This window comes from Bos javanicus, chromosome 26 (genome assembly GCF_032452875.1).
Source record: "Bos javanicus breed banteng chromosome 26, ARS-OSU_banteng_1.0, whole genome shotgun sequence".
Lineage (NCBI taxonomy): Eukaryota > Metazoa > Chordata > Mammalia > Artiodactyla > Bovidae > Bos > Bos javanicus.
The window spans coordinates 14,057,851-14,085,628 of NC_083893.1; the positions used below are offsets into that span (position 1 = coordinate 14,057,851).

Genomic DNA, 27,778 nt, shown 5'->3' on the forward strand with positions numbered 1-27,778 from the left:
GAGGTGGGAAGGGAGTTCAGGATGGGGAACACATGTATACTCATGGTGGATTCAAGTCAATGTATGGCAAAACCAATACAATATTGTAAAGTAAAATTAATTAATTAAAAAATATATAATACTGATTTTTAAAAAAGTACTTTATAGTATTAATAATCTTGCCATATTTTACAGTAAAAAGTAGTTTCTTTAAAAACAAAACATAAAATATAATACGAACATTTTGGAGTCATAAAGCCACCATGAAAAATTCAAAAGCAATTTGGAAGTGAAAAAGTATAATATTATATATGTAATATATTATAATATATTTATATTAGATTATCTATTACATATAGTATATCATATTATATATTATATTATATATTTATATTATATATTACATATATTATATAATAGTAACATATATATTGCATATATTATACAATATAAACATATTATATATTACATATATTATACAGTATTAACATATTATATATTACATATATTATATCATATTAACATATTATATACTACATAATAATATTAAATAACTCCTTTCTATTTCATTAGCCATAAGCTATTTAAATTCAATACCAAAGACAAATTAAAATGTCTAAATGTAAAGTCTTTAAATATGGTTTTGTGTTGTTAAAAGAAATTCTCAGGGTAAAAAAAATGTTCTATCTAGAGCCTCCAAAGAGGGTCACAACAATAATAATCCTGGTTAAGGTATTTCCCAAAAGACAATCTGTTTGGACTGCAGCAAATACCTCTGGTTCACAGCTGGCTTCAAAAACTTCAATTTGGGTTCAACATACATTACAACCTCAAAAATGTGTTTCAACCTAGCAGCAACATTAAGATTAAATAAGCCATGAGGCAACCTCCATTAAGACCCCCAGCCAAAAGGACAGCATTAAAAGGCAACAGTAAAAAAAGCTCCACATGCACCACAGAGAAGGCCTAAGCTCCTTCCTATAAAGCCCCACCAGGAGGAGGAAGAGGGCTGGAATTCCAGGAGCAAAAACCAAAGCCTATTCATTTTGGTTTCACTGCCACCGCTTACACCCAAATCCCTCTACTGTGCTAGTCCCAGCTAGTTAGGTTTAGGGGAACCAAGGGTCACAAATGATTAAAATGCAATGATGAGGGTGATAAATAAGCTCTAAAACTTTGTCCAATCCGCAGCCATGGTTAGGAAATGAAATACAAGTTACTTTGGTAGGAAAAATTGTCTTATTCTGTAGGAGGTGAAAATTTCATCATAATTGAGATACCCACCCTCAATTATATGCTACATTCTGTACTTTTCTCAGGGTTTAATTTCTCTTGTCCAGATTTTCATTTTGTTAGAGGGGAAAAAGTGATCAGAGTCCATCCCAGGCACATACATAACTCATTTGGACACTGAAACTATGCCTGTTTAATACTCCTGGTGTGGAAGAGGTGGAGTTTTTTCTGTAAATCAAAAATAAAAATTAATCCAACTACTTTTCAACATCTGTACATGAGATCAACAGAGCTATAAATTTCTAAGCTGGCAATGCTCCCAAGTCAAATATCTGACTTCTTGAGGAAGTTACACTCAAAAGAAACAGTAGCCATGTTTTCAAACAAGCCCCATCCCCAGCAATCCATATTCAATCGACACAATCTGCCTTTTACCTATAGCATTTCTATCAATATGTCTTACAATAATTTGATCCTCACCTTCTGGAGAACTAAAGGAAATGATCAGCAACTCCTCCTCTGATGATGAATTCCTCAACAGCTTGCCTGTCTCTGTATTTATACTCAGGAGGTCACATGTCTACCCATTTCAGCTCCCTCATTAGCATTTTATTTATTGCAAATGTTCTCCAATACGCATCAAAGAGCAAACAAGCAAGTATCGACATTTAGATGACAAGCTAGTGCTAACTCAAATGCTTTTCCAGACATCTATTTGATATTTTTAACCTGTCAAAGTCAAAATCTTGGGAGTAGTAAAATTACCTTCAATTTTAGAGACATTGTCTTACAACTTCATAATAAGGCACAGAATTGTCAGTGTTTTGCATTCTGATAAACTGGAGATGGACAGATGTTTAATAATTATAGCATATCTAGCAATTCTGTTCAGAATTTTAAACAATGACTAAAATTACAGATGGTAAAAGCTGGAAAAGCCATTAAATGTTGTCTAGTTTTCTGTAGTTCTTGAACTGGCAGCACTAGCTCTTCTTGGGCGCTTGTTAAAGTGCAAAATTTTGGAAACCACCAGAGACCTACTTAGCCAGAATCTGCATCTTAACAAGATAAAAAGATGAGCCACTTGTAAGGAAATTGAAGATCACTTGTCCAAGATCATAGGGCAAAAAGTTACAATTAGGACTTAGCTCTTAACTCCCAGTCCTCTCCCACCTCAGTGGCCTGACGTCCAAACAGTTAAGGTCCAGACATCACACCATATATGCTGGCTACAAAGATGATACCAGAGCCCTTGCTCTAAAGGAACCCAGATTTATGACAAAGATGAAGACAAGTGATTATTTTTTTAGTGTGGACTAAGTTATCCCCAGGCACTATGGGAATAATAAAAGGGGCATCTAACCCTTTCTAGGATGGAAGACAGGAAAGAGAGGAGGTGAGTAGAAGCATGCCAAATAAGAGGAACAGAATACCTGAGCAAGAGAATGGTGCTGAAGAAAAAACGTGAGGCATTCAACAACTGTTGATGTTAACAGAACTATAATCAGGACTTCCACTGCAAGATCATGGACTATTATGTAGTCCTAAATTGCAGGTTTGCAAAAAATAAATTCCCAAATATAATAGATCAATTAAAAATCCCTATACCAAAAGAAAAACTTTTATGCAAATAATCTTTTATTCAAATGACCCTTTAAAGCCTTTTCTCTCATATCTCTATGTGTTTCACAGCCAATTTAATAGAAGATTGAGCAATTTTACTTTGCTGTTTGCTCCCTACCCAGTCCCATAGACCCAGACATATTTAAAATTAGACCTGATCCATTTCTAACTTCTAAATGGATGACCTATAAACCTGAACAAGTAAATGATTGGGCTAATAGATTATAAATCAAAACCTCCCTTCTGTGGAATCCATCCACCCACTCCCAAAACCATAGGCAGAAATGAAGCTTACCTTTGGCTCTCCTGAATGTGGAGGAGGTGCCCAGAGAGAAAATGTCTGGAATCAGAACCATCCCACAAACACCCTTTCTTCCCCATTCAAGGCAGAGGTTAGTAAGACAGAATTTCAAGCCAGTGATGGTATGAGTCTTTGATGTCTCACTATAAGACCACATATCCCCCCAACACTATTCATGTTACTTGATATAAAAAATAAAGTCTCAGGGAACCATCCATGGCTCTTCAGTTACAGGACCAGTGTATCTTACTTCATGCATCTGAGAGATCATAAACCTGGGTATAAACTAAAATCCTGTTAATGAATCTTCAGTTTTGTTCAGTTCAGTCACTCAGTCACGTCTGACTCTGCAACCCCATGAACTCAACACTCAGGGCTTCCCTGTCCATCACCAGCTTCCAGAGCTTACTCAAACTCATGTCCATGGAGTTGGTGGTGCCATCCAACCATCTCATCCTCTGTCATCCCCTTCTCCCCCGCCTTCAATCTTTCCCAGCATCCCAGTCTTTTCGAGTCAGCTCTTTGCATCAGGTGGCCAAAGTACTGGAGCTTCATTCAGCATGAGCATCAGTCCATCCAGTGAACATTCAGGGTTGATTTCCTTTAGGATTGACTGGTTTGATCTCCTTGCAGTCCAAGGGACTCTCAAGAGTCTTCTCCAGCACCACAATTTGAAAGTATCGATTCTTCAGTGCTCAGCCTTCTGTATGGTCCAACTCCCACATCTGTACATGACTACTAGAAAATGACTATATGGACCTTTGTGAGCAAAGTGATGTCTCTGCTTTTTAATACATGGTGTTTAGGTTTGTCATACCTTTCCTTACAAGGAGCAAGTTTTGATACATACATATCAATGGTTGTTCATTCCAAAAGTGACAAGCTAATAGAGAGTTTATGAAGGTTTAAGCAAATGAACAAAACCTCCATTTAATACCTCTTGCCACAGTGAACTACAGGTTTCTTACAGTTGTAGTTTGGGGACCTAGGGTGTTACAAGTATCCTTCTTTCAACAGGTAGCTTTCACGTTGTTAGAAAATGTGAGATAGATGCCACTGTACAAAACTAATCCTAACAACCACTCACATTTTGTAAGTGTTATATGCTTTATAAACTGCTCATTGAATCTTTCCTTTCTCCCTAAGTGGCAGATCACAGCAGCTGTTCACGGCCTTTCTCTTGATCCCAGATGAGGAAACAAAAGCTCAGTGATTAAGTGACTTGCCCAAGGGGATTCACACAATTGATTTGTGGCAAAGTTGGAACTATAAAAAGGGAGCGTGGGAAGGGGAGGAGCAGACTGTGGTGCTTAAGGAAATCCTAAGGAGTTTTCTTGCCCAGCTCCCAGTTACCACCCACTCAGCCCCTCCCTGACCCTATTCTCCTCCCTTAAAATCCAAATAATAAAAACAAGGAAATAAAAATTAAAACAGATCAAAATAATGCTTTAAGGAAAATTTTCAGTTTTTCACTCATTCTTCCCTGTATAAAACAGAGATAGGTAGTGGTGGGAGCCTGAAAGAATGTTTCCAATCTGTCAAAGTGGTCTCTGGGCTGAGAACCATGTTATCTGCTTTGCTAATGAAAAATAAAATGAAAGATGTATGGTAGGCTTAAATGTACAGCAGGTTTAAAGAGAGCTGTCTCTCTGAATAGAATTGTCTCATGGATGAAAGGGAATATGAAGATAATATTACAGTAGATGTGGTAAGGTTATGGGTAACTTATTTTTCAGAAGCATACATTCAGCCATGGGAATAGGGGGGAAAAAGGAGAAAATCATCTCAGTAGAAGCAGAAAAAGTATTCAATAGCCATCATGTATTTTTTTTTTAAACGTCAGCAAACTAGAAATAGAAGAGAATCCCTTCATCTTAAAAAAAAAAAAAATCAAGAAAAACTACAGTAATTATCATACTCAATGGTAAAATAATGTATTCATTTTCCATCCCTACAATAAGACGCCACTATCACCTCATCTATTAAACACTGTACCAGTAATTATGACCAGTCTGATAATGCAAGGGGGGAAAAAAAGATGAGAAAGGAAGGGGCAAAAAAACTAACATTACAGGTGACATGGTTGAGCACACAGAAAATCCCAAGAACCTACTGACAGTTTCCATTTCTGGGTAGGATATTATAGGTCACGGCAAACTGATTCAGCTTCAGTAACTACAAAAAGCCACAAAAACTACAAAATCATATTTCCAAAGATGTTAGAGAGTTGTGGAAGCAGAGGGGATTGGCTGAACTGCAGTTCCAGAGGCGAGGGCCCTCTGAGGTAAGCAGAGCATCCTCACCTTTCTTCTCTGGAGGTATTTGCTAATTCTGAGGACAGTCTAAAGATCATGCTTGACTCAAGAAGGACTCTACTTGGGGAAGAGAAACAAACGAGGCTCTGGGATGTGCATGAGCTCGGTTTGATATATTAAAGCTTCAAGATGCCTCAAATTCACAGCTGATTTTTGCCAGAGGAAATTTTCTAAGATAACACTACATACCAACCAGAATGGCTAAAATGAAAAGAGTTAAAAAATACCAGTGACAGAGAAGTCAGAGGGTAATCCAAACTCTTGTACGCTACCAGTGGGGATGCAAATTGGCACAACCATTTTCAAAGAATGGTGTAGTATATACTGACAATATGACCTAACAATTCATGTATTCGATATATGCCCCCAAAGAAATGCATGTATATGTTCATGGCAATACTACCTATAAGAGCCAAAACTGGAAAAGATCAAATGTCCATCAGCGATGAACAGATAAACTGTGGTATGTTCACACAACAGCATACAACAGTGAAAACGAATAATCTAGAATGAAGAACAAAAATGTAAGAATAAATCTCACTAATGTAAGGTTGGGCTTCCCGGATGGCACAATGGTAAAATGTCCACCTGCCAATGCAGGAGACACAGGAGACATGGATTCTATTCCTGGGTCGGGAATATCCTCTGGAGAAGCAAATGGTAACCTACTCCGGTATTGTTGCCTGGAAAATCCCATGGACAGAGGAGCCTGGCAGGTTACATACAGTCCACGGGTTGTAAAGAGTCAGAAACAACTGAGCAACTAGCACACAATGCAAAGTTGAGTGAATTAAGTTAGATGCTAAAGAGTAAATACTTTTTTCTCCCACTTAAAGTGCAAGAAGTAAAATCAAGCTATGCCTTTATGTCAGGATGGTGGCTGCCCTTGAAGGTAAGGGGTAGTGAATAGAAGAAAAAATGAGTGGGGCTTCAGAGATGCTGATCATGTTGGTTATACAGGTATATTCAGTTTGTTAAAATTCATCAAGCTGAACACTTATGATATATTTCTATTAAAAGCTAAAATAGAATTTTTTAAAATATCATAAAACAGTAAAATAAAAGAGAACGGAGATACATGAATCACTCAAGGCTAGAAAGATCACCAAAAGTCCTCTTGGAAATAGTACCACTTGAGACTGAGAAGTAGCTCTCCATATCGAACAGGTGCTAAACTAAGAAGGCCCATAAGAAATAATAGTTCAATTAACATAATAATTACCTAAACCTTCTCAGGTGTGTCCTGAGACAATTATTTCTGTTGATGTCATCTAGGCCACAACAACTAGGAGATCCAGGTAAAGCACAACATCAGTTAACAGAGTCAACAATAAAATATATTAAATTTTTTAACAAATGCTTACTCACTATGTCTGCTTTGAAAGCTAGCTTTTGGTAATTACTTTAGACCCCAGAGAAGATTTAAAAATAAAATTTGACACTCCCAATAATGAATAGTGACAAGCAGTAAGTGCAATCCAAATAAAAGCAAAATGATTAAACTTTGAATAAATAAATTTTCTTATCAATAATTTTCAACATTTATACTGAATAACAACTTCGAATGCTGGGTTTGAAGTAGATGGGTTCTTTAATTTAAAACAAACAGAAAAGGATACTGTATAAAGCGAACATTTCTTCAAACTCAGAATTAATCTTACGTATGGATCATCCTCCTCAGAAAAGGACAGACAGCTCAGAGATTCCTACATCTTCTCTAAAGATGAATTCAAATCAGTCAGGAAGAGTTATAACCTGTAACTAACTAATTCTCGCAAGACGGCCCTCCGAGGAAAGCAAACTACAAACACTCACATTCTACAGAGTGGTGTATCTCATGGGGACTCAATTCCACCAAGATGTACACCCTGAATCTGACAGAAAGACAGTCCTGCCTTCTTCAGATAATGCTGGTTCAGAAAGCTCCACCTGTCCTCTGCCTCTGTATGATTCTCTATGCTTATACTGACTCAGTGACCACTTCCAGACAGTGTTCAATAATTATATACCCTCACCTTTACCAAATGACCCCTTTGCTGCTCAGATCCTGGATCCGACTGCACTTTATTGGTCAAACAGGGCTTTGGAGCCTCATCTGGTACTGCCAGTCAAGGGGCATGTGAAATGTTCATGTGGGTGCACTAACTTGACAGAGGCCCCTAAAGCTGCATCAGCTTTGGACAGCCTTTAGAGCTTTTCTCCTGTACAACAGATATAAACAAACGACTCTCAGTCAGTGTCTGGTACACAGTAGACACCCAAAACGGTAACCTTATAATCACCATTATTGTGTTCCTAGGGTGGTAAGAAGCTAATAGACCACCATGTTATTATTAACATTCTTAACAGATGTTCATGCAAATTCCAGTTGTATATTGTCATCTCCCTGACAGCCTGGTAAGAGGATGTCACCTTATAAGACCACCAGAAAAACAGGTAAATAATTATCCCTTTATAATCACTATAGGCGAGCCACTGTTTATAATCAATGGTTCTCAACAGAACCACTTGCTCACCAAGGAGACATCCAGCAATGTGTCATAATTGAACTGTCACAGTGGAAGGGTGCAACTGGCAACTAGTGAACAGAGGCCAGGGATGCTGCCGAGTATTCCACAATGTACAGGACGATGCTCACGTCCAAACTACCCCACCCAAATGTCAACAGTGCTAAGGATGAAAGACCCGAGTTCATAGTTCTGACCTGATCATCCAAAAACAATGTGTAACTGCAACCAATTTAATCCAGGAGACAACCTCATCAAAACACAAAAAACTCTATGCATTAAACTCTCACATACTTATTTTTAAAGGTCTAAATCAGAAAGGGCTTAAATGAAGAGAGGGGGGAAACTGATTATGAAGGAGAAAGAGAGAAGTCTGTAGAAACCTTGTCTTTGAGTGAGCAATCCAGTGTACAAGTAATTCAGTTCAGTCACTCAGTTGTGTCTGACTCTTTGTGAACCCATGGACTGCAGCACGCCAGGCTTCCCTGTCCATCACCAACTCCCAGGGCTTACTCAAACTCATGTCCATCGAGTCGGTGATGCCATCCAGCCATCTCATCCTCTATTATCCCTTTTTCCTCCCACCTTCAATCTTTCCCAGCATCAGGGTCTTTTCCAGTGAGTCAGTTCTTCACATCAGGTGACCAAAGTATTGGAGTTTCAGCTTCAACATCAGTCCTTCCAATGAATATTCAGGACTGATCTCCTTTAGGATGGACTGGTTGGATCTCCTTGCAGTCCAAGGAACTCTCAAGAGTCTTCTCCAACACCACAGTTCAAAAGCATCAATTCTTTGGCGCTCAGCTTTCTTTATAGTCCAACTCTCACATCCATACATGACCACTGGAAAAACCATAGCCTTGACTAGACGGACCTTTGTTGGCAAAGTAATGTCTCTGCTTTTTCATATGCTGTCTAGGTTGGTCATAGCTTTTCTTCCAAGGAGTAAGTGTCTTTTAATTTCATGGCTGCAGTCATCATCTGCAGTGATTTTGGAGCCCTCCAAATAAAGTCTCTCACTGTTCCCATTGTTTCCCCATCTATTTGCTATGAAGTGATGGGACGGGATGCCATGGTCTAGTTTTCTGAATGTTGAGCTTTAAGCCAACTTTTTCACTCTCCTCTTTCACCTTCATCAACAGGCTTTTTAGTTCTTTGCTTTCTGCCATAAGGGTGGTGTCATCTGCATATCTGATGTTACTGATATCTCTCCCGGCAATCTTGATTCCAGCTTGTGCTTCATCCAGCCCAGCATTTCGCATGATGTACTCTGCACAGAAGTTAAATAAGCAGGGTGACAACATACAGCCTTGACGTACTCCTTTCCCGATTTGAACCCAATGAACACTATGAAAAGGCACAAGTAATAGGATCTGCCTTAAAAGGAGCACAGCCAGGGCACTGGGACAGTCTCTTCCTGATGCTCAGTCAATATTTTACACAGTACAAATTCTTTATGGGAATTATACCTTTAACAAACCCCTTAGATAGACCCCATTATTCACATTATTTGGCTAGGGCCACACAGTTTTTGCCTGGAGAATCCCAGTGATGGGAGAGCCAGGTGGGCTGCCGTCTATGGGGTCGCACAGAGTCAGACATGACTGAAGCGACTTAGCAGCAGCAGTAGCAGCAACACAGTCATTAAATTAAAAAACCAAGATTCAAACCCAAGTCTTTAGACATCAAAACACCATGCTCTTCTCAACCACTCCATTAAGTTAGAACGCTTATGTACAGTGACTAAATCCCTGGAATGATACCCATAGAAACGTTCAGTAAGGTTATCTATGGATGTGCTTAGTCTCAGTCGTGTCCGACTCTGCGACCCCACGGACTGCAGCCTGCCAGGCTCCTCTATCCATGGGGATTCTCCAGGCAAGAATACTGGATTGGATGCCATGCCCTCCTCCAGGGCATCTTCCCAAACCCAGGGATTGAACCATCTCCTGCATTGCAGGTGGATTCTTTACCATCTGAGCTACCAGGGAAGTCCTATCTCTGGATAGTAGACTATTAAGTCGTCTTTATTCTTTGTATTGAATACTTTTCAGCTCAGTAAAGAAAGAATCTTTGAAGAGATAAAACTCAGTGGACTTGAATGGGTTTGCTGTTGATGCTCAGTCGCTAAGTCATGTCTGACCCTTTGTGACCCCATGGACTATAGCCCGGCAGGCTCCCCTGTCCTTCACTATCTCCTTAAGTCTGATCAAATTCATGTCCATTGAATCAGTGATGCTATCTAATCTTATCCTCTGCCGCTCCTTCTCATTTTGCCTTCAATCTTTTCCAGCATCAAGGCCTTTTCCAGTGAGTCGCCTCTTCACATCAGGTAGCCAAAGTATTGGAGCTTCAGCATCAGTCCTTTCAATGAATATTCAGGGTTGACGTCCTGTAGGATTGACTGGTTTGATCCTGCAGCCCAAAGGACTCTCAAGAGTCTTCTCTGGCACCACAACTTGAAAGCATCAATTCTTCAGTTCTCAGCCTTTTATATGGCCCAGCCCTCACATCCACACACGACTACTGGGAAAACCATAGCTTTGACAATATGGACTTTTGTGTGCAAAGTGATGTCTCTGTTTTTTAATACACTGATTCTATTTAGATACAGACTTAAAAAAAAGACTTCTCCATCAAGCCCCATCTAGGTGGCTGCCTACAACTTTGAAATTATAGCCCTGCTGTTGCATTCAAAAATAAAATAAATACATAACACTTGTGCTCTTCATAGCACTGGTTGCATTGTTATTGTCATTAGTTTGTGTGCACTGAACACTTAACTATATGATGAAGACATACACACTACATGCATTTCCTCATCTCACTCTCACCACAAACTTGTGAGATAAATATTATTATTGTCCTCATTCTGCTGCTGAGGAAAAGTGCTTGAATAGGGCAATAATGATTACCAGGTCACACAGAGGTAAATGGCAGAGTCCAGGTCTTGTGGCTCCAGAATCCCAAAAGCAACGCAAGCCAAAGAATAATTATCTGCATTCTCGCCCAGTCCCCAAAGGATCTGTATCAGAATGGACTCTTTCACAATACCATCACCAGTCCATAAAAGCAATGTTCAAATATTCAAGGCTGTTAGGAAAACGAGTGAACCCACATTGTGTTGCCTCAGCAGGCAAAACTAAGTCTAATGGTGGAAGGCCTAAGGACAGTTACCAACGCTTATGTAACTAATGAACAGTTAGAACATGTTCACTCACTGACTAGGTCCTGTTAGAAGTACCTGATCACCAAGTATTAAAATAGAGGCTTGAAAAAATAAATAAATAAATAAAATAAAATAGAGGCTTGAATACTATTCATAATGTGATTCTTAAACTATTTTTAAAAAAATACGCTTTCCTCTACTGAAATATTATAGATACAGAATTCATAAAACAAAATTATTCTGGTTCAAGAGGAGCAGAGAAGTCAAGAGTCCCCGTCTCAGGGACCCTTAGTGGCAGTGATAATATCAAGAATTTCCTCTTGATATTATCAAGAGGGACTTGTCAGAGTACAGTTTACACAATCTCAACATGAATGAATCTTAAAGATGTTATATTAAGTGAAGCAAACTAGTCACAAAAAGACAAAGACTGTCTGATTCCACTTACATGTGATATAGTTAGAGGCAGAGACAGAAGTCAGAATCATGGTCACCAGGGGCTGAAGGGAAGAGGGAATTGTGAGTTTGTCGGATAGAGTTTCAGTTTGGGAAAATGAAAAAGTTCTGGAGATGGAGGGTTGTGATGATTGCAAACAAAGTAATTACACTGATGTGATACAGTTAGTGCCACTGAACTGCACACTTAAAAATGGTTAAAATGGTAAGTCATAATATATATATTCTGCTATAAAAACAATAAAAATAAGCCATTAAATCAATGTGAATGTGCAAAATAGTAATACTAAATAAAATAAAATAAAAATACTAACGAGAGAAACTAGCTGTATAAGAAATTAACATAATTATACTGAAAAGGGTGGGAAAGAAATAAACTAACAACTAATTGGGAAATAGTATTTTGATTGGATACAAATAGAAAGAACTGTATGTAAATGTTATGATATAGTTATCAAAAGTGTTTCCTACAGAGGTATGGGTTAGCAATTATGAAAGTACCTTGTATGTATACCAGAACTGATCAAATAAGTAAACAAATTGTAGATAATGAAATTCAGTATACTTAATGTCAGAGGAAGAAATTCTAAATAAGGAAAAAGAAAAGACTAAAATAAGCTTTGTAATACTAAATCAGAATCAGAGATATCAACACAAACTCATGACTTGGGATACTAACAGCTTTAGAAATATAAATACGTGTATGTATGGGGGTAGCTAGACTATCCACTAAAAGCAATAACACCTCAGTGACTGTGACTACATCTAATGCCCAGATCGTGATCCTTAAACATCATTTTCCAACAAAAGGAAACAAGCGGTTGACCTCAGGGCTAGGGCAAAGAAAATACAAGATGAGCCTGAAACATCTTGTGGAGCCAGAAGTAAAGAAGTTCTCTAAAAAAGATGGGAGCTTATTGAAAGTACACAGTAGCCAACCCAAAGATGCTCCTAATGGCCAAAGCTAGAACAATTTGTGTAACAAATAATGGGAGCAGTGAATGTTAACCACTAGAACAAATATCTGTGAATCTGTACTGATAAAAATGAATAAATAAGTGAACAAAGGAGGGAGAAAGTTATTTCTCACACAATTTTAATTAATAAATAAAGAGGGAAATAATTACCATTAACTACAGTAATACGTGTTGCAAAGATCCCCTGGTGGATGCTAAAAGTGGCTACACCAATTTCATTTCCGCCAACCGTGTACGAGGGGTCTTTTCTCCACATCCTAACATTTTTTATTGTCTTTCTGATAACAGTCATCTTGACAGATCTGAGGTGATATCTTGCTGTGGTTCTGATTTGCATTCCTGATGATTAGTGACAATGAGCATCTTTTCATGTGCCTCTTGGCCATCTTTGTGTCTTCTTTGGAAAAGTATCTATTAGATTCTCTGCCCATTTTTTGATCAGGTTGTATATTTTGATGTTGAGTTGTATGAGTTCTTTCTACATTTTGGATAGTAATCCCTTATTGAATGTATCATTTCATTATAAAACAATTTACAATAGCCAAGTTATGAAGTAATCTAAGTACACATCAATAGATGAATAAAGAAGATATGAGAAATAAATGTATATGTGTGTGTATATCCCACACAATGGAATATCACTCAACTATATAAAAAAGAATAAAATCGTGTCATTTGCAACAACATGGGTGGACCTAGACAGTATTACATTAAGCAAAATAAGTCAGAGAGAAAGACAAATACTATATGATCTCACTTGGATGTGGAATCTTAAAAACAAAACAAATGAACAATCAGAAACAGAATCACAGATATAGAGAACAAACAGGTCGGTGGGGAAAAGAGAGATAAGTGAGGGAGATTTAAGAGGCACATATTCCCAGTTGTAAAATAAATGAGTCATGGGTATGTAATGTACAGTGTGGGGAATATACTCAATAATTATATACTATCTTTGTATAATGAGAGATGGTAACTACGCTTACTGTGATGATCATTTAAAATGTATAGAAATATCAATTTATAATGTTGAGAAACAGCAACTAACACTGTTGGAGATCAATTACATTTCAAAAACAAACAAACTTATAGATAAGGAGATCAGATTTGTGGTAACTAGAGGCAGAAGGATGGGGGAAGGGGGAATTGTATGAAGATAGTCAAAAGGTACACATTCCAGTTATGAGATAAATGGGTACTAGGAGTATAATTTACAGCATGATAAATATAATTAACACTGTTCTATGCTACACATGAACATCACCAGATGGTCAACACTGAAATCAGACTGATTATATCCTTTGCAGCCAAAGATGGAGAAGCTCTACACAGTCAGCAAAAATAAGACCAGGAGCGAACTATGGCTCAGAGCATAAACTCCTTGTTGCCAAATTCAGACTTAAATTTAAGAAAGTGGGGAAAACCACATTCAGGTAGGACCTAAATCAAATCCCTTATGACTATACAGTGGAAGTGAGAAATAGATTTAAGGGACTAGATCTAATAGACAGAGTGCCTGATGAACTATGGATGGAGGTTTGTGACATTGTACAGGAGACAGGGAGCAAGACCATCCCCAAGAAAAAGAAACAAAAAAGCAAAATGGCTGTCTGAAGAGGCCCTACCAACAGCTGTGAAAAGAAGAGAAGCAAAAAGCAAAGGAGAAAAGGAAAGATATACCCATTTGAATGCAGAGTTTCAAAGAATAGCAAGGAGAAATAAGAAAGCCTTCCTCAGCAATCAATGCAAAGAAATAGAGGAAAACAATAGAATGGGAAAGACTAGAGATCTCTTAAAGAAAATTAGAGATACCAAGGGAACATTTCATGCAAACATGGGCTCAATAAAGGACAGAAATGGTATGGACCTAACAGAAGCAGAAGATATTAAGAAGAGGTGGCAAGAATACACAAAACAACTTTACAAAAAAGATCTTCACGACCCAGATAATCACGATGGTGTGATCACTCACTCACACTCACCTAGAGCCGGACATCCTGGAATGTAAAGTTGGGTGGGCCTTAGGAAGCATATCACTACAAACAAAGCTAGTGGAGGTGATGGAATTCCAGTTCAGCTATTTCAAATCCTGAAAGACGATGCTATGAAAGTGCTGCACTCAATATGCCAGCAAATTTGGAAAACTCAGCAGTGGCCACAGGACTGGAAAAGGTCAGTTTTCATTCCAATCCCAAAGAAAGGTAATGCCAAAGAATCCTCAAACTACCGCACAATTGCACTCATCTCACACGCTAATAAGGTAATGCTCAAAATTCTCCAAGCCACGCTTCAGCAATATGTGAACCGTGAACTTCCAGATGCTCAAGCTGGTTTTAGAAAAGGCAGAGGAACCAGAGATCAAATTGCCAACTTCCGCTGGATCATCGAAAAAGCAAGAGAGTTCCAGAAAACTGGACATGGAACAACAGACTGGTTCTAAATAGGAAAAGGAGTACGTTAGGACTGTATATTGTCATCCTGCTTATTTAACGTATACGCAGAGTACATCAGGAGAAACGCTGGGCTGGAGGAAGCACAAGCTGTAATCAAGACTGCTGGGAGAAATATCAATAACGTCAGATATGCAGATGACACCACCCTTATGGCAGAAAGTGAAGAGGAACTAAAGAGCCTCTTGATGAAAGTGAAGGAAGAGAATGAAAAAGTTGGCTTAAAGCTCAACATTCAGAAAACTAAGATCGTGGCATCTGATCCCATCACTTTATAGCAAATAGATGGGAAAACAGTGGCTGACTTTATTTTTCTGGGCTCCAAAATCACTGCGGATGGTGATTGCAGCCATGAAATTAACAGACGCTTGCTCCTTGGAAGGAATGTTATGACCAACCTAGACAGCATATTAAAAGGCAGAGACATTACTTTGCCAACAAAGGTCCGTCTAGTCAAGGCTATAGTTTTTCCAGTAGTCATGTATGGATGTGAGAGTTGGACTATAAAGAAACCTGAGCACCAAAGAATTGATGCTTTTGAACTGTGGTGTTGGAGAAGACTCTTGAGAGTCCCTTGGATTGCAAGGAGATCCAACCAGTCCATCCTAAAGGAGATCACGCCTGGGTGTTCATTGGAGGGACTGATGTTGAAGATGAAACTCCAATACTTGGGCCACCTGATGTGGAGAGCTGACTCATTGGAAAAGACCCTGATGCTGGGAAAGATTGAGGGCAGGAGAAGGGGACAACAGAGGATGAGATGGTTGGATGGCATCACCAACACAATGGACATGGGTTTCGGCAGACTCCGGGAGTTGGTGATGGACAGGGAGGCCTGGCAAGCTGCGGTTCATGGGGTTGCAAAGAGTCGGACACAACTGAGCGACTGAACTTAACTGAATGCTATATGTGAAAGTTTTAAGAGTAAACCCTAAGCATTCACATCACAAGGAAAAATATTCTTTCCTATTTCTTTAATTTTGTATTTATATGAAATGATGGATGTTCAGTAAACTTACTGTAGTAATCATTTAAAGATATATGTAAGTCAAATCATTATGCTGTATACCTAAGACTTATACCATTCTGTATGTTAATTATATCTCAAAAAGCTGAAAAAAAATAAATATAGTGGAAGTCTGCAAAGAACAATTGAAAGAACAGAGCAAAAAAGAACTTTCACGTCTTTTCTTGTCAAAGTTCCACAAAGGGTCGCTTCAAAAATTTTTTGCTTTAATCATTTGCTAAATAATCTGTAAAATCATTTAATTCTCAAGTATTCAGAATTCTACAACTCTAGAGCCAGATGGAAGAGTGAAAGCCATTCACATCCTCTCTCTCATCTCTGTAGATTTATTCTAAGATATGTAGATTCATACTAAAACTCAGATCAATGCTTTTCAGTTTAGGAAATCATTAGATCTTTTAAAATGTTATCTTGTACATGCTCTCTCTCTCAAGTAGTTACTAGAATACATGTTTCAAATACTCCAGGTATCTTTTGAATGAAGGAGCAAACCAAGATAGAACAAATTATGAGATTCAGGAAATAGATACCATACAGGAGAGAAACAAAGGTAAATTCCAGGCAACCACTTTGCTAAAGGCCTGGAGCAAAACTAGTCCAGACTGCCACTGAAGGGAAAGTGTCTGGAAGGAAAGCCTCCAAAGGAAAAACATGGAATCAATAGATCATTTAATAAGTTTGGTCATGTAGGAAATTGTACTAAGTGGCTGTGGGAGCAACTGGGAAGCAGGAATATTATAGGTAAACAAAAAATGACAAAAGGTAAAGACAAAAAATATGAACAAGAAGAAGAATTTAACACTATTTAGCCTGGTAGTGAATAATATTTGCAAAGTCATAATAATGTAAATACAGAAGGCTACTATATCCAAAATTTGTGATATAACTTGTCAGAAGGATGGATAAGGGAAGAGAGTTAAATCTTGATCTAGGGAATTCCCTGGCAGTCCAGTGGTTAGGACTCTGCGCTTTCACTGACAAGGGCCCAAGTTCAATCTCTGGTTGGGGAACTAAGATCCTACAAGCTTCAGGGTGAGGCCAAAAAAAAAAAATTAAATCTCCATCTATTGTAAAACAAATCAATAGATAATTTCTAAAATTAAGAAATCAAAGAATAACAGTATTAGCATTATTTGAAAATATTAAAATAAATTTCAAAAAAAAAATAAATTTCAAAATAAAAAGCTTAAAGAGTTGAATGTGGTTGCCTATGGGGAGCAGAAATTAAGGGCCAGGGTAAGAGAAGGGAACTGCTAATTTTTGCTGTAAATGTTTTAGTACTATCGAACTCTTAAAAACTGCCTGTATTACTTCGATAAATATAAAGTTTTTTAAACTAGCTATGTATTAAATAGATTCGTTATGTTTGTCCTTAAAAGCCAGGATGTTTGATGTTTAACATGCATGTAGTATGTCATGTGCTCCTCAAAAAGAAAAAGAAATCAACAGTTCAAGTACTGAATCCAGAAGCTCATTCCTTAAGAAAGTCAGTTATACGCTAGGCTTGCCCCACAAGTCATTTTCTTTTGTAGACAGAAAAAAAAAATGAGTTGCAGGGCCCATTATGCTGGCCACTGAATTGCTGGACATTTTTTATCCAGTTACTATTGCAAGTGAACTCGGATTTCTGTGACAGAAATCTCCAAAATAAGAAGTATTATCTGTAAAGCAACTACACTTCAATAAAAATTTTAAAAATAAAATAAATTACATACAAAAAAAGGCATTATTACCTTCCTCATAAACTGATCTTGAGACTTTACTGTTATACTACAAAGGAAACTAGAGATACTTTTAAAACAATTAAGAGCACCAATTGATTACAAATGCTGATACATATGAGTTGTCAAAGGAATATTATTTATTATATATCACTTCATAAAACAATACAATCTCTACTGCCAGCAATTCAATTATACCAGCATCATGATTTCAAATGATTATGAGAACCTGCTTATTCTCAGATCCAAGGCACAGCTAGCTGCTGCTGCTGCTAAGTCGCTTCAGTCGTTTCCGACTCTGTGCGACCCCATAGACGGCAGCCCACCAGGCTCCTCCGTCCCTAGGATTCTCCAGGCAAGAACACTGGAGTCGGTTGCCATTGCCTTCTCCAAGGCACGGCTAGAGAGCAAGGCAAAATTCCTTCTGAGGTTCTAACAGAGATTAGAGCTTTTATCAACATGAGGTCTCAGATTCATGGAGTTAGCAGGAACTTTAAAGATGATCAGGTCCAACCCACAATCACACAGCCAAGCTCATGGCAAACCGAGACTAGAATCCAGTTGAATTAAGCCTTTGTAGGTAGAGCTCTTTTCCACCACACTGTGCTGTCTCATGGAGAAGGCAATGGCACCCCACTCCAGTACTCCTGCCTGGAAAATCCCATGGACAGAGGAGCCAGGTAGGCTGCAGTCCATGGGATCTCGAAGAGTCGGACACAACTGAGCAACTTCACTTTCACGCATTGGAGAAGGAAATGGCAACCCACTCCAGTGTTCTTGCCTGGACAATCCCAGGGACAGGGGAGCCTGGTAGGCTGCCGTCTATGGGGTCGCACAGAGTTGGACACGACTGAAGTGACTTAGCAGCAGCAGCAGCAGTGCTGTCTCCTGTCCTATATCTTTTGAAGCCAACTTTGTCCCTTTGAGTAACTCAGACCAGGAAGAAATCTTGGAAATACACTACAGCCTCTAATTTCTTAATAATAAGAAACACACACACATACAAATACTAGTTACTGGCTACACTGACATTTCGAGTACAGAAATGGCGAATTGTAAGCAAAAGCTGAATTACATTTATCACTGCTGCTGCTGCTGCTGCTAAGTCTCTTCAGTCGTGTCTGACTCTGTGCGACCCCATAGATGGCAGCCCACCAGGCTCCCCTGTCCCTGGGATTCTCCAGGCAAGAACACTGGAGTGGGTTGCCATTTCCTTCTCCAATGCGTGAAAGTGAAAAGTGAAAGTGAAGTTGCTCAGTCGTGTCTGACTCTTAGCGACCCCATGGACTGCAGCCTACCAGGCTCCTCTGCCCATGGGATTTTCCAGGCAAGAGTACTGGAGTAGGGTGCCATTGCCTTCTCGAACATTTATCACTAGGGCTTCCTATTTCCAGAAGCCCAGGTCCCTGTCAAATTCATCCAACAAATAAATGGTTGTTTAGTTGCTAAGTCACGTCCGACTCTTTGGGACCCCATGGACTGTAGCCCATCAGGTTCCTCCGTCCATGGGATTCTCTAGGCAAGAATACTGGAGTGGGTTGTCATTTCCTTTTCCAGGGGATCTTCCTGACACAACGATCAAACCTGCATCTTCTAGTTGGCAGGCAGATTCTTTACCGCTGAGCCACCTGGGAAGCCCCACTCAGGTGGTGCTAGTGGTAAAGAACCTGCTGCCAGTGCAGGAGACATAACAGACACGGGTTCGATCCCTGGGACGGGAAGATCCCTTGGAGGAGGGTGTAGCAATCCACTCCAGTATTCTTGCCTGGAGAATTCCATGAGCAGAGGAGCCTGGCGGGCTACAGTTGGAGTCGCAAAGAGCTGGACACAACTGAAGTGACTTAGCATGTATGGTGCTCCCTCCTAGCTAATTTCAAAGTTACTCAGGCCTAAGTTCTTAGGCCTCTTTGATTTCTCCATCTCCTCCCATACCCAATCAAAGTTGCTGCATCTTCTTTCACATGTATCTTCTGCAGACACTCTCCTTTCCTTGTTATTTGCACTACTTCTTTATCCTTTGTCGATCTCTGCCTGCATTTCAACTGTGCTTCCCAAAACAGCCAGATTAATCATCCAAAAACACAGCTTACATATGTCACTCTACTATTCAAAAGGATCTGAAGCTCTCTATTTCCTTTAGGATAAAATCTCATCGTCCCTTGATTATACCGTGAAATGGACAATATACTTCTGAGCCTCTGCTAATACCATTCCTTCTATCTAAAATATTCTCTCTCTTTCCCTTCTCTGTTCATCCAAATTTTATATTTCCTTCCAAGACATTTGCTCAAATACCTTTTTCTCTGTGAAGCCCACTGTCATCTCACTGGTACACGAGCATTCTGGGCAGGACAACAGTGCAAATAATCTGAGCAAGATGGAGTGAAGCAAGGAGGCTGGTGTGACTGGATGAGGTGAGAGCATTTTGGGAAAAAGATCAGAGAGGTATCGAAAGACCAGACCCCACAGGACTTTCTTGACCATTAAAAGGATTTTAAATCTGAACAAAATGGGGATCAACTACACACTTTCCTATTTTCCCTAGCAAAGATATATGACTTGGCAGAAAGATCATGCTGCCAGTGGTGACAAGAGCAGGCTACATGTAGAATGGCAAGTGCAGAAGCAAGGAAACTAGTTAAGAGGCTATTATAGTAATTTGGGTAAAAGGGTGCAGGCAGTGAGAAGAGTCTGAATATGGATATACAGGCTGACTGGATGAGGGACATGGGAACAAAGAAATAGTTAAGGATGATTCCAAGTTGCTGGTCCTAAACAAGTGGAAGAGCAGAGATGTCTTTAACTGAGATAAGGGAGAGGACTGTGGCAGGAGCAGGTTTTGAGGTAGAAGATTTGGAGACAGGTTTGGGGTATGATCAGTTTAGGATGTATATCAGACATCCAAAGGAAAATGTCAAGCGGGAAATTTATTACCTCAATCTGAAATTCAGGGGAGAGGTTCTGGCTAGAGATATATATTTGACAATTGTCCAAATACACATCAGGCCAGTTTCATCAAACTTCTGTGATGATGGGTATGTTCCGTATCTGCACTGCTCCATATGACACCCACAAGACATTTATGACTTGAAATGTGGACAGGGTGATTAAGGAACAGAATTGTTAATTTTAGTTAATTTACATTTAAATAAGCACATGTGGTTAGCGGCCACAAATGGGAATAAAGCATGTACATGTGACTGGATGAGCATCCTAGTGAATGTAGGTAGAGAGGGCTAGGCACTGGGTTAAGCCTACCACATACTGTGATAGGAAATGTAAAAAAAAGAAACAACCCAAATCTCCATCAACAACAGAATAGAAAAATAATTAGTGACATATTCACATAAGATTGTCTTTCAACACTGAACACGTAAATCTCAGAAACAAGGTTAAATGAAAAGAAGTAACTCAGAGAAGAAAATTTTCCATAAAGGTCAAAAGCAGACAAAACGAAACAATGCACTGTTTAGGGATATATTAAAATTACTAAAACAATAAAGAAAAATCAAGGAATGATTATCCAAATATAGGACAACATCATCCCTTCATGGGAGGTGAGCACAGAGGGCTTCAAAGTTACTGAAATCTCCTTAACTGGATGGTGAGTACACAGGTATTCATTTTGTTGTTCTTTTTCATCCTATATACTCTGACATGTATAATATTAAATAATTAAAAGAGTATATAAATGAGGCAGTATATGGTTAAATGTCAAATGAATATTTCAAAACATCTTAAAATCATTAAGTTCAGAAAAAGGAAAGATAACTATGTGACCTCTATAGTGTCTAAAAAGGAGGAGAGATTTAGTCATATAAAGAAAAGAGGGAAGGGCATTCTAGAATAGTTATGAACATGTCACGTCCAAGAATCAGTGAATTAGTGAGTCTGACTGGAAACAAGTGAAGTTAGGTGGAAAAGCTGGGCTAAAGCCAGCTTATGAGATGCCTGAATGCTGGGTCAGGAAGTTTGGATTTAAAGCAAAAAAAAGAAGTTTGGACTTCATCTTGAAATAGGGCAGAACCACTGGTGGTGTCTAAACAAGTCAATAGCATGGGAAAAGTGGTATATTAGTAGGACTAATATGATGATAAGGATCAACTAATAGACAGGAGGCTGGGAAAAAAGTCAGTTATAAAACCTGTAGCTGTGAGACGTCACAGAAGATTTAGTATGGCCTGAACTATGATTCTGATGGATAATAAAGTTTACTCCAAGATACTTTAGGATGAAAGATTCGAGAGTCTGATCTTGGGAACAGGCAGTGAAGGGGAAAGAGATTCAAAGATTACTCCAATTTTCAAGCTAAACTAGGGAAATGATGACACCAACATATGCAAAACTAGGAAAATGAATAGAGAAAACCAGTTTTGAAGGACGACCACTGATTCATTCATGGAATAAAAGTCAGGCAGTGTGATAGCTTCCCCTCAGGGAACAGCTTGTTGAGTCACACTTTTTTTTAAGTAACATATTCTTAATAGGCAAAGAGAAAATATTTAATACATAGTTCTTTGGGAGGAATAAAAGCTGTTATAGCTTTTAACTCTACAAGAATTTTACAAGCACCATTTTAAAAGAATACTGTTATAGTAATACTGAGTTGCTTTTCAAAATAAACTGAAAGAAGGAACAGAATACAAAAGTAGAGATGTTCTGTAAAATGTCAGAGGTGAAGGAGTGAAACTACTCAATCCAATTTGACCGAACGCTCCTTGAGGACAGAATTTATCAGCTGTCCCTGATCCCCACAGCACTGAGCACAATGAATGATCACTACAGAATATTGATACTTAAGTAAGGCTGAATGAACAGACAGAAAAGAGTGAGGGCAAAAACAAGCTAATTAGGAATACCCTACCCAAGCCTCCAGAACCCAGCACACCTTAAAGGAGCTAACGTTATGGAAGGAGAGTGCTTTAGCCTTATCATCCTGGCTGAAAGGTAGGCTGAGCCTGTGGTACCTGGTTTAGGAGACTAAAATACCAAACAAAAAATGGAAAGGATGCCAATTCTCAAGGAAACATATACTGAGTTTCTGCTCCCCACATTACTACCTAATGAGACCGTCCCCAACTCTAACCTTTAAGGCAGACAGTAGAATGTAACTTTTTAAGAGTGTGGCTAAAGATATTCAAGGGCATCCTGTCCTTTTAAACTGTTAAAAAGCCATTGTTTTGGTTGAAAGTGGTTTAAAAGTCTGTTTCTTAAGCCTGTAGAGCAAAGAAATGCAAATAGAGCTACAGGTAAAGTGAGATGATTGATGCCCAGGTGTTTCAAGAGGTTGCCAGTGACTGGGCTAAGACCTGCAGGTTCTCCCAGGTTAAGATGATTTGGCAGAGTCCCAACTTATCCAATATGGCTACAAAAGGAACAATGAGGCTGCTTTCTAAATGAATTGATCTTATACAAATGCCTTAAGATCACCTCTTTCTAAAGAGGTTAGAACAGAAAAGAAATGGCCAAACATTGGCAACTGTTGTTCAGTCGCTAAGTAGTGTCCGACTCTGAGACCACAAGGACTGCAGCACACCAGGCTTCCCTGTCCTTCACTATCTCCTGGAGTTTGGTCAAACTCATGTCCATTAAGTCAATGCTGCCATCCAACCATCTCCTCCTCTGTCGCCCCCTTCTCCACCTGCCTTCAATCTTTCCCAGCATCAGGGTCTTTTCCAATGAGTCAGTTCTTCGCATCAGGTGGCCAAAGTATTGGAGCTTCAGCTTCAGCATCAATCCTTCCAAGGAATATTCAGGGTTGATTTCCTTTAGGATTGACTGGTTTGATCTGCCTGCTGTCCAAGGGACTCTCAAGAGTCTTCTCCAATACTACAGTTCAGAGGCAGAATAAAATAACAGTTCAGAGCTCATGCTCTGGCACCATACAGACATGGGTTAAATCCCAGTTCTTCCAGAAAACAGCTACATAACCATATCTTTTAACACATTATTATGCAAAGTAGGATTGATTACCTTCCTTAAGATTTAAATATATGATAACTTCAGATGCTAGTATGTTCCTTCCTAAAACTACACCATGACCCCTTTGATTGGACCTGCATTTTCCTTACTAGCCTCAGCCAGTAATTTTTAGTGAAGAGCTTTCTAGATGGATGATCTCAATTATTGTGCTTTGAATCTCCAATTTCCCTCTCTGAAAAACCACTTCATTTTGAAGTTCTGGTTCTTCAACCCATGCCCTGGGCTTCATCAGTGAAAGTGAAGAACAGGAGGAGAAAAAACAAAGAAAATCGAATTATAAGTAGAACTTACAAACTTTGTAGTTGTGTAAACTTAAAATTGATGCTTTCTTTAAAAATCACAAATTCTGTAGAACCTATTAGCAATAATTTTAAGAAGTGTTCTTACACACAGGAGGCCCAGGGAGGTACCCTGCCTATGTTCAGCACCCCCACTTCCCTCTCTCAACTCAGGGATCTTTCTGTTTGTTGTACTGGAATCTGTGGTGTAGTGGGAAACAGAAGAGGGAAAAGTTCCACAGATTCTTCATTTGCATTTGGCCTCCTTTAGAACCATTACAGCTCTCCTAGTTCAGGCAATAAAGACTAAGTCCCAACCAGTTTCAACTCCCTTACGATCCTGCACACAGCCACCAAATTAAATCCTAAACCAGCAGTCTTCATGAAGATCCCTTCCCACCTCAAAAACTCTTAAGGGCTCCCTACCTTTTATTCGCTAGAAAGAGCCCAACTCAAATCCAAAGGCCAGGCTAACATCATTCTACTTTTATAGCACACTACTTGTTTCCTCCTAATTCCCCGAAGGAAATTCTTTAAGGCTCTGACTAATCTGCTCATTGCGCTCCCAACACAGACAAACCTGCACGCCCAGGAAAGATTACACCCATCCCCACGCACCTTTCCTTCAAAGGCCAGCCCAGACCGCCCCATCTTTGACCCGCAACCGTGCTCCTCAAACACACTGCCCAGTCTTCTGACCCTCTCAAGTACACCCCTTTTTACTGGCTATACTCTCGTGGCATCTCAATCCTTTCCAACCACTTTGAAGGCAGGCCACGTTCATTACACAGAGGATCATCAATGTGCCCTGCACTTAGTAGATTCAGGGTATTTTTTAAACCAGAGGAGGAGTTCAAATAGTGTATCTAAATAGAGCAAGGCAATACTGCCCATCTTTGGCGATTCCCCTTTAGTCACAGTAAAGGGTATTATTCAGCGTTCGCTACAACGCTGAAAATTTCTAGTATACACAGAACAGTCATGCGGAGAGAGCACTCCACCGGATGGCAGAAACCTGCGTCCCACTCCTGGTTTTTGCCACATGCTCTGCATCTGTGGGGAAATCACACAATCTCTCTGGGCCTCGGTGGTCTCAGGTGTAAAGCGGGGGAGCCACTGTAAAGGCTTCCAGGGTGTCTCTCGGCTCCCACAGTCCCCCCACAGGAAAGCCAACACTCGGCTGCTCGCTAAGGCGGAGGCAGGCAAACTTTTACACTTGCCAGGGCTGGCATTTCCAAACGGGAGTGGAAACTCAGTCCGCACAGGAAAAAGCGGCGCTGAGAGGAAGGTGAGAAGCGGTGTCTCCGGACTCGGATCCTTTACCCCATGGCCAGGAACAGTCCGCCTTGGGTTCCTGTCCCCTCACAGGCAGACTTCCCCCGAGAGTGGCCCGGCCCGGTGCGGCTCCCGGGAGCGGGCCGAGGTGACTGTCCGCGCCCGTGCCCCGCGCCCCCCGCACTTGTCACACACGCGGGGTGACCCTGGTCACAGCCTCCGTCCGTCCTCACCGCCTGAGGGACGCCCTTCTCTCCCGGGCAAGGCTCCTCGCGCCGCCCCGCGAGCCGCCCTTCCGGGCCCCGGGCGGCCTCTGCGCTGCCGCCCGGGCTCCAGGCCGCCGGGACCCGCGGCGTGAAGGGAGGCGGCAGCAGCGGCTTTAAGTGCTGAATCACCACTTTGCAACCCGAGCTCCAAACCACCGTGACCTGCGGGCCCCGAGGGCCCGGGCGCTCCGCTCGGCTTACCCACAGAGGCGCTCCGAGGGCGGCAGGCGGGCGCCGAGGACCGAGCGGAAGGTGCTGGGCAGCGCGGGGTGCAGCAGCCACGCTAGCCGGTACCGCATACCCCAGCGAAGCCGCCGGGATCACAGCGAACGCTTCCTTCTTGCGCCGAGCCGGCCTCGCTCACTGCGCATGCTCAGCCTGCCGCGCCGCGCCGCCTCCCGAGAGCCTCGGAGCGGCCGCCTCTCCGGGTTTTCTCTGGAGCCCGACAAGGCGTGGAACGGCGGGCGGCCAAGACACCGGCTGACCGGAGGGACGGAATGTAGCCGGGGAGCTGCGGGAGCCGGGCCACCAGGCCTCCCCGGGCGAGGAGGGACCCTCCTGGGTCACGCCGGATTCACGCGTGAGGGCGGCTGTGTATCTGGTCTGTGTTAGCCGGGGGCAGGGGACGCACGAATACTGTGAGGGCACAAGGGGCCATGTTTGCGAAGGCGCCCCCATTGGCTGTCGGTCCCGGCGGTGCAGGTGTTGGTACAAGGTCCGCCGGCGAGGCGACCTCCCACAAAATGAATCGGCGACTGGCGCGCGGCCCTCGGGCTCCCTCTAGAGCGCGATGGGGACGTGGACGGTGGGGTAGGGGACTGGGGAGAAATTAAACGCGAGAGTCCCCGAGAGAGGCCGGGACCTGGGGGGAGTTTCCACCCTGGGAAACTAGCAACCTTTCCAAGACCTAGGTGGACGTGGGACCGGCCACGGCAAAACAAGGCCTTCCTGGATTTACAAATCCAGAATAAAAACTACCACTCTGTACTACTACTACATTAAAAAAAAAAAAGTATGGGTAGTACTACTAGTATTCAGTGTATTTCAGGCACTATTTGTAAGACTTTTTTCTCCATGGCTTTATGATGTTTTGCATCTAAGAACAAGGTAATTGTTGTTATGAATTTAACTTTCCTTTACGTTATTTTACAGGGTTTTTGTTTGTTTGTTTGTTTTTAAGAAAAGCGCAATTAGGGTTAGCAATTCCCTAACTTGGGGCTTCCCAGGTGTCCCAGTGGCAAAGAATCGCCTGCCAAGGCAGGAGAAATGGGTTCGATCGCTGATGGGAGAAGATCACGAATATTGGGGCGCAATCCTTAGTGTCACAACTATTGAGCCTGTGCTCTAGAGCCGGGGAATGGCAACTCCTGAGCCCACGGTGCCCTAGACCCCTTGCTCTGCATCAAGAGAAGCCACTGCAGTAAGACCGCAGAATGTAACTAGAGAGTAGCGCCTCCCCCTACCCCACCCAGAGAAAAGCTGGCTCAGCTGTGAAGACCCAGCACAGAGCACCCCCCTGACTCCCCCCACCCCCGCCCCACCCCCGGCAAAAGAAAGAATCCTGACAGTTCAGGAGCTGTAGGAGAGGTGGGGAGGATCTTCCCCTGGGTGGGGAAGATCCCCTGGAGGAGGTAAGGATAGCCTGCTCCAGAATTCTTGCCTGGAAAAATTCCATGGACAGAGGAGCCTAGTCGGGTAGAGTCCTTGGGATCACAAAGAGTTGGAAGCGACTGAGAGACTGAAACACAAACACAGACACTTCCCTAACTTAAGTGCTTTTAGGTTCCTGATGTGGCAGACCTGAGACTGCAGCCAAAAACAGTGTTCTGAATCCTATTATTGCTTCTAAGGGGAATCAGGAGAAGGATCCCTTAAGTGGATAGTTCATCAGTGAGGTTCTTGGGGATCTTTTTTTACCATATAGTTTCAGCTAAAGGTAAACCCGGGAGGGATGAAAACAGGTAGCAGAAGGGAGGAAGCCCTCCTAGTGCTGTAAGGTACAATTTCACAATGTTACATTCTCCTTCCAGCCCATCTGTTTTAGTTTCTGGTGGCTGCCATAACAAATTACCACCAATTTAGTGGCTTAAAACAACAGAAATTTATTCTTTCACAGTCTGGAGGCCAGAAGGCCAAAATTAAGATGTTGGCAGGGTGGCACTCCCTACAGACAGTCTTAGGGGAGAATCTGTTCTTTGCTTCTTTCAACCTCCTTGGCT

At 41.0% G+C, this 27,778-nt stretch overlaps 1 protein-coding gene across 3 annotated transcripts in view; it reads right to left on the bottom strand.

The window, feature by feature from the left end:
* Positions 1–25,950, bottom strand: part of IDE (insulin degrading enzyme) — a 93,842-nt gene extending 67,892 nt beyond the window's left edge. For 2 of the 3 annotated variants that reach the window (XM_061402810.1, XM_061402809.1), the window contains exon 1: positions 25,761–25,950. In XM_061402810.1, the coding sequence (XP_061258794.1) occupies positions 25,761–25,858 (98 nt within the window). In that variant the 5' untranslated portion in view covers positions 25,859–25,950. Of the gene's footprint in view, positions 1–1,263; positions 1,441–25,760 lie in introns of all 3 variants that reach the window. The other variant, XM_061402811.1, reaches the window with a different exon arrangement.
* Between the last annotated feature and the right edge of the window lie 1,828 nt (positions 25,951–27,778).